At 42.8% G+C, this 10,075-nt stretch overlaps 1 protein-coding gene across 1 annotated transcript; it reads left to right on the forward strand.

Moving 5' to 3' along the window:
- Positions 1 to 2,294: 2,294 nt before the first annotated feature.
- Positions 2,295 to 8,943, forward strand: CXCR4 (C-X-C motif chemokine receptor 4). The gene is made up of 2 exons (XM_032209034.1): positions 2,295 to 2,374; positions 7,252 to 8,943. Exons 1-2 carry the CDS (start codon positions 2,363 to 2,365, stop codon positions 8,305 to 8,307), a joined length of 1,068 nt encoding a protein of 355 aa, XP_032064925.1. The 5' UTR covers positions 2,295 to 2,362; the 3' UTR covers positions 8,308 to 8,943.
- The last annotated feature ends 1,132 nt before the right edge of the window (positions 8,944 to 10,075 follow it).

Genomic DNA, 10,075 nt, shown 5'->3' on the forward strand with positions numbered 1-10,075 from the left:
TTTTTTGTGGAAGACAATTTTTCCATGGTCTGGGGGGAGGGGGGGGAGAGGATGGTTTCTGTTTCGGTCACTAGCCCGCCATTCACTTCCAGCTATGCAGCCCGATTCCTAACAGGCCACTGACCAGTACTGGTCCATGGCTCAGGGATTGGGTATACCCCGGTGTACCCCTGGCTGCCACATCAAGCTAGAAATTGGGAGACCCTGAGTTCTAGTCGAGCCTTAGGCACAAAGCCAGTTGAGTGACCTTGAGCAACTAACCCTCTCTAAACTCTAGGAAGGAGGAAAGGGCAAATTATTTCTGAAATCTTTTCAAGAAAGCTGAAACAGCTTGTCTAGGTCATTGCAGAAGTAAAAATAAACTGACTCAAAGCCACACGCATACATAAGCACACACACAAACACGTGGCTCTTTAGAATAACTGATCTCAAATGGGGGTATTTCATCTAATCCATCTTAAACAGAATTGCCAAACTTCTAAAATTCTGCAAATTATCTTCTTCCCACTGAAATTCACAGGCTTGAAGGTACAGCACTGTATATAGCAACAGCCACAGCAGGAAGAAAACATCAGAAATTGCAAAAAAAAAAAAGTATGGAGGCAATCAGAAACTTATGCAATACACAGTATATGGAAAGGGTGCGGCAAACAAACACAAGGCAAACAAACACAAGACTCCCAGTGATTCTGCATGACTTTGCAGTTTAAAGCTGCACAACTCTAAAGCAGCACAACTAGCTTAGGCTGGTGCCTACCTCCTTTAGAGGCCAAATACAGGGAGTGCTACATTAAAAATAATATGAAGAATGCTACATTGGTTGAGCCCAAAAGCAGAAATGTCCCACTGGACCATGATTCAGAATATTTTTCCATAAAAATGGAGAACGATTGGGGACTGTCTCACTGTTCCCTCACTGTTTATGATCTCGCTAATATGAAATCAGTGTATAGAGCAATTAATACTTTTCCAGGGTCTGCCCCAATAACGCTGGCTGGAAATCAAGGGATTGTCCATTAGGGAAATCCAGCAAGCTACAAAAGGTAATGTACTGGATTCAGCCCCAGGGGTAGGTCTACATCAGGAATGAACAACTGTGGCCCCTCTACAGAGTATGGCTGCAAACAATAGTTGGCTGAGGAATTCTGGGAGTTGAAGTCCACAGGGGTCAGGGTTACCCACCTCTGGTTAAAATTAAAAAACAACAAAGGAGTTCTTGGGACAGCAAGGTTCAAGAACAGGATCTGCTGCAACACAAACTAAAGCTGTCTTAGTGGAAGGGTGGGGGGAGGTTGCAACCATCTGCCAGGACAAGTAGAAACACAACCTGCAAACAGTATGCAGAAGCAGACAATGCAATTTGATAGCAAAGGGGGGTGCAGAGCAGGCAGTCATTGTCTTCACGAACAGGAGCATTTGTGGCTGCCTGCTTTAGGAGCAAACTCAATGAGAAAGTTACTGGAGGAGCAAAGGAGTTCGAAACTTGAGTAGTAGTATAAGAGCCTCAGGGACTCCGTGGCTCAGGGACGCTAAGACGCTGAGCTTGTTGATCAGAAGGTGGCCAGTTCAGCGGTTCGAATCCCTAGCGCTGCCTAACGGAGTGGGCTCCCGTTATTTGTCCCAGCTTCTGCCCACCAAGCAGTTCGAAAGCATGTAAAAATATGCAAGTAGAAAAATAGGAACCACCTTTGGTGGGATGGTATAACAGCGTTTCGTTCCATGCGTTTAGTCATGCTGACCACGGAGACAGCTTCGGACAGCGCTGGCTAAGAAACGGAGATGAGCACCGCGCCTTAGAGTCGAGAACGACTAACGCATATGTGCGAGGAGAACCTTTACCTTTACTGTAAGAGCCTCAGGTTAAGATTTGGGTTCTTAGAAAACGGAACCACCTTAAATCAAACTTTCTTTGACTCGTTTCGGGCATTGTTCCCTTCCTTTTTCTTTTTTCTTTTTCTACTAGCTATTTAGCCTATTAGAGCACGTGGCTTCGGGACTCTCCACGAGAAGCCTGAAGACGCACAATTGCACGACAGAAAAGAGCAGCCTCCACCCACTCCCAGCGCCAGAGAGTAAAACTAAAGGGGGGGGTTGGAGATTCCCATCTCCACAGCTGCAGCTCACAACTACGGTTGTAGCCGCTTTTTTTTTTTTTTTGGACGATCCGTCAATCACTCTTGTTCCCCCGCCGCCTCCGAAGCCCACACTTGGGCGGAGCCGCCGGCAGCTTTGCGGCCCGGCTCTAAAGAGGGGGGGGCGCTTTATAAGGGACGCGGATAGCTTCGAGACGAGAACTTTTTGGCTGTGGGTGGCTGCTGGTGTGGTGCAGAAACGGAGCCTGCTGCCGCGGAGCGCTCAAGCAATGGATCCGGATGTAAGGCGCCAGATGTTTGCCTGGGGAGCGATGGGATGAATGGATGGATGGATGGAGCGTCTGGTTAGAGGTTCCTAAATATCGGGATGTGCTTTGCTCTACGCGATCTCTGGGGAGAGGGGACCAGGACACGCGCAACCGTGGGCTTTTTAGTCTTCTTTAGATTACAAGATATGTAGCGGCTCTCTTTTTCCGATAAGATGAGAGTTCCTTGCTGGCCTTTACTAGATCCATCTAATCAGTATCCCCCGCAAAATAATAATAATAATAATAATAATAATAATAATAATAATAATAATAATAATAATAATAATAATAATTCACTTTTGCTCCAAGCGGAGGGAATCTTTGCAGCTGTGCCGTCTCGCAGAGGTGCCGTTTTAAAAAGCGGACCGGGCCGTGGATCTGATCGTTGCACCTTGTAGTAAGCACTCTCCTATAGGTTGTGCAAGCGGACGCCCTTTCCCCTTGCTTTGTAGCAGGGGGGGTAGTTTCTTGCCCCGAACCCACCAAACGTTGCGCTGCGCGCTCTCAACTTGTGGAAGAGCTGCTTGCAGGCTGGTTCGCGGAGAGGAGCGCCTTTGAAAGCAGCGCGCCCGGCTGCGTAAAAGTGCGTGGGGTCGGGCGGGGAATCTGCGAGGGACGGTTCTGGATTGCAGAGGGGGAGCAGGCGGCGTCAGTAAACTTCGATTTTGCTTTCGTTGGTCTTCTTTCCCACCCACCCCAGCCCTGGGATCTCTTTTTTAAAAAACTATCGCCGGGTTTGCAACACGTGAGAGAAACTTGGCGGAATCTTTTGGCTGCCTTTAGAAAGCGCTTTTGACTAATAGCAAAAGGAAACCTGGAATGGTAAAAAGTTGTAAGACGTTGGGTCGTACCGTTTTCGCACGTTTCCGAGCAGCCCTTGACTCATACCGTTTCTTGCTTTTTGTCATCAAGTAGAGCTCAGAAGGTGTTTTTTTAAGAATCTTTATGTGCAAGGCAAACTAGGGTGGATTTTTTAATTTATTTTTGCTCCTAGAGTCTAGAATGAAAAGAAAAAAAAGTTTGGTCTATGACCAAACTAAAAAGCAAAAAAAAGAAAAGAAAAATGCTTAGTCTATCAGCAAAGTATAAACAGCAAAGTATACAGGGCATCTAGAACCACCGAAATATTTTAAGTAGCATGGATACTGGCATATTGTTTCACCAACTTATGTGAAGTATGAGAACCAAGCAGCAAGGCTCTCTTTCCATAAAGTAGGAGATAAGCCCCGGCTTCAGGAAAACTTTCTGAGGACGCTTAGAAACCCCTGTGTAGGGTTTCGTGCCCTTTTAATTTCTACTTGAATGCGTGGGAATGTGGAGGCTGGTCCCGTTTCAGCTCAGAAAAGTATCGCTTTTGTACCCTGGATGGGAGAATCCTCCACGGAGCCAGAAGGCGTCCTTTCAAAGCCTCCCGGCCTGAATAGAGACAGTCTCTGTTTTGAAAGTGTTGTCGAGCCCTTTTATAGAAAGAAGCGCCTCACAGCAAAGAAAGGACAGTTTCTCTGAAAGGCGAGGGGGGGGGGGGACTGAAGGAGGCGGTGTCCAGGTGACTACTCCGTTACTTGCCTTTCAAACGGCTGGTGGTTTCCTGAGGTTGCACTTCTCTTTTTTCCAATCTATCGCCTTGCTAAATTGAAACTGCTGCCTCCTTTAATGTTCTGACGGGTTAGGGGTTAGGCAAAAGCATCTGAGGAAGAGCTTGCTGGCGGGAGAATTTGAATGCGCAAACTTGGGCGTTTTGCAAAACTCTTACCACACCCTGTTTTTGTTGGTTTGCCGTTTTTAAATTTACAGAATCGTTTATGCTGCTGGTGAACCATGTCTTATGGGCTGCTCAGAATCACCTGGAACTATAAAATGGGCAGCATGTAAATTTAATAAATAAAGTCTCACGGTTACTTTGGTTTGGCATATCATTCAAGGCTGACAAAGAGTTCCCGTGAACTTTTAAGGCTTGCTTACTTCACCGCCAATTTGTGTTTGGATTTATTCATTTATTTTATGAACCATCTCTTTCCCTGGGAGTCAGCCTGGCACATTATTTGCCTCCAAAGAGGGGGAAATATGGAAGAAGTGATTCTGTATTGTTTGAGGCCCTCAGATCTAAGAAAATATTTTCACTATCAGGCTCTTGATGTCTGATTCAACTGAAAATGATTCTTCTAAGCAAGATCCTCCCAGGGTATTCTTTAACAGGATTGTTGAAATGAAAGGATTAGCTTTACAAGAATTTTAACATCTGCTTTATACTTTAGTACCCATTATACAACAGGGACAGACATATGTGCGAGGGGAACCTTTACCATTATACAGGCAGTCCTTGTTTAGCAGCTGCCTCATTTGGCAACCATTTGCAGATATGACCGTGATTTTAATAAGTGGTTTTATGACCAGTCCTGTATATAGGGTATCTAGAACCACCGAAACATTTTACGAAAAATTTTACATAGCTCATTATTTATGAGCTTTGCAGTCCATAAATCAAAGTGACAAGCTTGCTTAACAACAGAATTCCTGGTCTCAATTATGGTCACTAAAGGAGGAGCCTCAGCGACGCAGTGGTTAGAGTGCAGTACTGCAGGCTCTTCTGCTGCCTGCCATCTGCCTGCAATTTACTAATTCAAATCCCACCAGGCTCAAGATTGATTCAACCTTCCATCCTTTCAAGGTGGGTAAAATGAGGACCCAGATTGTTGGGGGGGAAAGGCTGACTCTGTAAACCACTTTGAGAGGGCTGTAAAGCACTATGAAGTGGTATATAAGTCTAAGTGCTACTGCTATTACTAGCTGTATTAGGGTAGAGACTACTTCAGTTTCTTTCTAATGGGTTTCTTTTGAACCAATAAAAAGGTAATTCTTTTCTCTGATAATACAGGAGCTTGCAGGTTGGCTGTTTACAAAACTCCCTCCTGAATCCTTGTTAGTTTTTAAATCAACCATTGCAGTCATGATCTTCCATTCTTTCTTCCATTCCTATTTCATAAGAATGCAATATAGTAGATGTGTGTACCAATTGATAAAAATATGTTTTGTTTCGTGTATTGAAGAAATACATTTTGATTTGCCACTTCAACCCCTGTTTTGGGCAAATTAGGCTAAAGTAAAGCTAGTACAATTTGGTTGTTCCAAGTTTTGTACAAGAAAAATTGGAAATGGCTTATGGGTAACTGAGCAAATCTAGCTTAGTGGTTTAAGCACCAGGATAGAAAACCAGGAGACTGTGAGTTCTAGTCCTGCCTTAGGCAACAAGTCAGCTGAACGATTTTGGCCCAGTCATTCTCTCTCAGTCCAACTCACCTCCTAGGGTTGGTGTGGGGAAAATGGCAGGAGGAAGGTTTGTGGATAAGTACACCACCTTGAGTTATTTGCAAAAAATAACAAAGGTGGGATACAAACTAGGGCAGAGCTACTGCGCCTCTACTCTCTTTTTCTTTCTCAGAATTGCCTGTGCTGCAGCCCACTTGTCATTCTTTTCAGGATCTTATATCCTACTTCAAGTACTTCAAGTCTACCTTTTCTTCTGATCTTCCCACCATCAACCTTCCTCTAACATCCACTTAGCTGATCTTGATTTTGCATTTTCCCCCCTTCTGTCTCCTATTTAGAACATCTCTTCTGAGATGAAGCACACATGTTTTGGTCTGGGCATGAACCACCCAATACTGCCTCTTACGTGGGATAGTTTGTGCACAAAACATTTTATTTATTTGTGCATTATTTTCTATTGGATTTTTATCCCACCTTTACAGACAGCCCTCGAGTTACAACAGTTCATTTAGTGATCATTTGACGTTACAATGGCACTGAAAAAAGTGACTTAAAACCATTTTCACACTTATGACCGTTTTAACATCCCCATGACCATGTGTTGAAAGTTCAGACACTTGGCAGCTGACTTATATTTATGACAGTTGCAGTGTCCTGGGGGACATGTGATCCCTTTTTGCAATCTGACGAACAAAGTCAGTGGGGAAGCCAGATTCACTTAACAACTGTGTTGCTAATATAACAATTGCAGTGATTCTCTTAACAACTATGGCAAGAAAGGTCATAAAATGGGGGGAAATTCACTTAACAAATGTCTCACTTAGCAACAGAAATTTTGAACTCCGTTGTGGTTGTAAGTCAAGGACTACCTGTATTACTTTATGAATAACTCAGGGCTGCAAACTACCTAATACTACTACTCCTGATTTTCAAAGCTGAAGCCACATCCAAATGGAAGTATCCATTGTGTAGGGTATTTTTTATATAAATTCCTGCAAAGATCCGTTTTATAATAATCAAAATTGAATAGAAAAACATGCATTCTAGTCATTCAGATAATTCCTTGAAGCAATCACTGGAAAGCAGTGATTGACCTGATATGTATGTAATGTATGTTTGGTATCTATACAGTTGTTGCCCTTTCATTGAGTATGGTTTGTGTGTGTTTTCTTATGTTTGAAAAGTCCTTCAGAGAGTTGAGGTGTGTATGTTGGAATGAATGTATTGAAAATGTGACCTCTTTGCTTCTGCATCTGATAATCGCCAGCCATTAACATCAGGGCTAAAATGTTGCATTAGAGCAGGGCTCTTCACACTTGGCAATTTTAAGACTTGTGGACCTCAACTTCCAGAATTCCCCAGCCTGTATAGCTTTGCTGGTTGGAGAATTCTGGGAACTGAAGCCCACATGTTTAAAAGTTACCAAGTTTGGAGATCCCATTAAGAGGCAAATATTTTGAAGTTGAATACTGAAGCATGCATGCTTCAGTGCTGATTCTTTGCTTGCCGCTGAATGGGTCTTTTAAGATTTGCCTGCCTTTTTTTCCACCTTCTAATTTTTGTTTCCTTTTTGTCATTTACAGATACCTTTTTATACATTTGTGTTAGATAATAACACTGGTGAACCAGGCTCTGGAGAAGAAGATAACTTCACAGGGCTATGCTTTGAACAGGAAAACGAAGATTTCAACCGAATCTTCTTACCCACCATCTTCTCCATCATCTTTTTGACAGGAATTGTTGGCAATGGCTTGGTGATTATTGTCATGGGTTTCCAAAAGAAGCTGAAGAGCATAACTGACAAGTATAGAGTCCATCTCTCAGTAGCCGATCTCCTCTTTGTCATCAGCTTGCCCTTCTGGTCTGTGGATGCTGTGATAAGCTGGTACTTTGGTGAAGTCTTGTGTAAAATTGTTCATATCGTTTACACTGTCAATTTATACAGCAGTGTCCTGATCCTGGCCTTCATCAGCTTAGATCGGTACTTGGCGATTGTACATGCTACCAACAGTCAGAGAGCTCGGAAATTGTTGGCCAATAGGATTGTCTACATCGGTGTTTGGCTGCCAGCTTTGCTGTTGACTATACCTGACATTATGTTTGCTCGTGTTACTGAGATTGGTGGAAAATACATGTGCCAGCGATTTTACACTAACCAGACCTGGCAGATCCCCTTCCAATTCCAGCAAATTTTAGTAGGCCTCATCTTGCCTGGTCTTATCATACTGACTTGTTACTGCATTATAATTTCTAAGCTGTCAAAATCAAAGGGTCACCAAAAACGTAAAGCCTTGAAGACAACGGTCATCCTGATTGTGGCTTTCTTTGCCTGCTGGCTACCATACTACATTGTTCTCACCATAGATACTTTCATCCTCCTCCGGTACATCAAGCGAGGCTGCAGTTTTGAAATGCTGGTGCGTAAGTGGACCACTATTACCGAAAGCCTGGCGTTCTTCCACTGTTGTCTGAATCCCATCCTATATGCTTTTCTGGGTGCCAAATTCAAGACATCGGCTCAAAATGCACTCACCTCCGTCAGCAGGGGATCAAGCCTTAAGATCCTGTCCAAAGGCAAGCGTGCAGGACATTCTTCTGTTTCAACAGAATCGGAGTCTTCCAGCTTCCATTCCAGCTAACATAATTTCCTGTTTTCTTTCATGCCTGTAATGAAATGAGACTTAACAAACATACAGCCTCGTTTGTACATACTGTATAGTCACTCACAACATTTTGGAAGGGAGAAATAAACCCTCCAAGATAATATACAAGTTTATTCCCAATTGGAATATTTTGTTTCCTATTAGTTTTCTGTGGAAATTGATGGACTTATTTATAAAAAAATATTAAAAACTTTTACATGTTGATGAGAGAGTGTCTGGGCAGGGCCTAAAAAGGTTATGTGTCAAAGTTGTATAGGTTGTTGTACAGATAATGACTTTAAACACTTATAGATAGTAGCGTTGTTGATGTGCACAAGCTGTTTGTACATAAAAGAATGCTTCCAACATATTTGTTGAAAGACTGTTTAATCATTGTGGATATTTAGGATTTCTGTGCCCAGTTTGTGGGTAATGTTTTGTTTTATACTACTTCAGTGGTAGGCAGTGGATATAATCCCGACCTTTCCAGAGGAAACATCAAAATACATGGATTTGAATGCGGCTGGATTGCATCCAGTGGCACTTAACAACCAAAATACCTTCAGGCAGGTGCCTTTTGGTAATAAAGTAATTTTGCTGATCGCTGCCATTATAAAGTTGCCAATAAAAAATGTGAAGAAAATTCTGAATGCATTATTGTTGTGAGTTGTATGCCCTTGTCGTTTGCCTACTTTCGATTCTACTTTTCTCCGTTTTTGAAGTTATAGAGAAGAATAGATAGGTTATTATGCAGTCCTGATAGAGAATTCTTTGATCTGTAGTCCACATCGGTGTTTCCTTATACATTTCATAGACCAAACCAAGATTTTGGTAAACCTTGTGCAAATCACTATGTTTTCCTTCACGTAGATAGGATTCATCTGCAAAAGTACTTCCTTATCTGAAACGAAGGTGCAGCCCTAGAAAGAATCCAACATAATATACATCCATGCCCTTGTCTTGAGTAAGAGAGCAGAGCTAAAGCAATGTGGTTTGCCTTGACAGAATACATTTCAAGCCTTTTGATAAAATAGATGGCTCAATACGATGACATGTTTCTGTGTCTTTGAATTTGGATTATGACCCTTGCTCTTCCTGAAGTCCACCCATTTTTGCAAGAGCTTTTGTTACAAACAAAATGTGTATGCGTCCATGTGTTTTATGTGTGCTTTCCCGAGGGTGATGGGAACTTTGCACACTTGAAGTAAGAAACACCAGCACCATTACATTCCTCCTTTGCCTTGTTCTTTTTTACCAGTACATTGTTTTTTTTCCCCACCATCACACATACACATAAAAATACACCAGCGGTGGGATTCCAAACCTTTTCCTACCGGTTCTATGAGAGCGCTTTGCACATACACACAGCACTCAAAAACCTCCCTTGGTGTCAGCGTTGGTGAGGCAATCCGCTCTACCGCACAAATCAACTGAGCTAAAAAAAAAAGGGAATATACAGGACAGGGCACAGCAGGGGCAGGAGGGTGGGACCAACCAGAGGTGGTATTTGCCAGTTTTCCAAACTACTCAAAATGTCTGCTACCGGTTCGTTAGAACTGGTCTGAACCACTTCTGAAACACACACAACCTTGTCCCCCTAATTTAAATTTAGTCAAGTAGTCCTGTATCAGGGCCTGGCATGTTTCTGCAGCCAGGAAGGATATCACCTAAGGAATTAATTCATTGCACTTCATTAGAACTGGAACATAACCCTGTAACCCTCCATAGTAGTATGCCTTTTATTCCACCTCTGAAAGAAAGGAAT

This window comes from Thamnophis elegans, chromosome 1 (assembly GCF_009769535.1).
Source record: "Thamnophis elegans isolate rThaEle1 chromosome 1, rThaEle1.pri, whole genome shotgun sequence".
Lineage (NCBI taxonomy): Eukaryota > Metazoa > Chordata > Lepidosauria > Squamata > Colubridae > Thamnophis > Thamnophis elegans.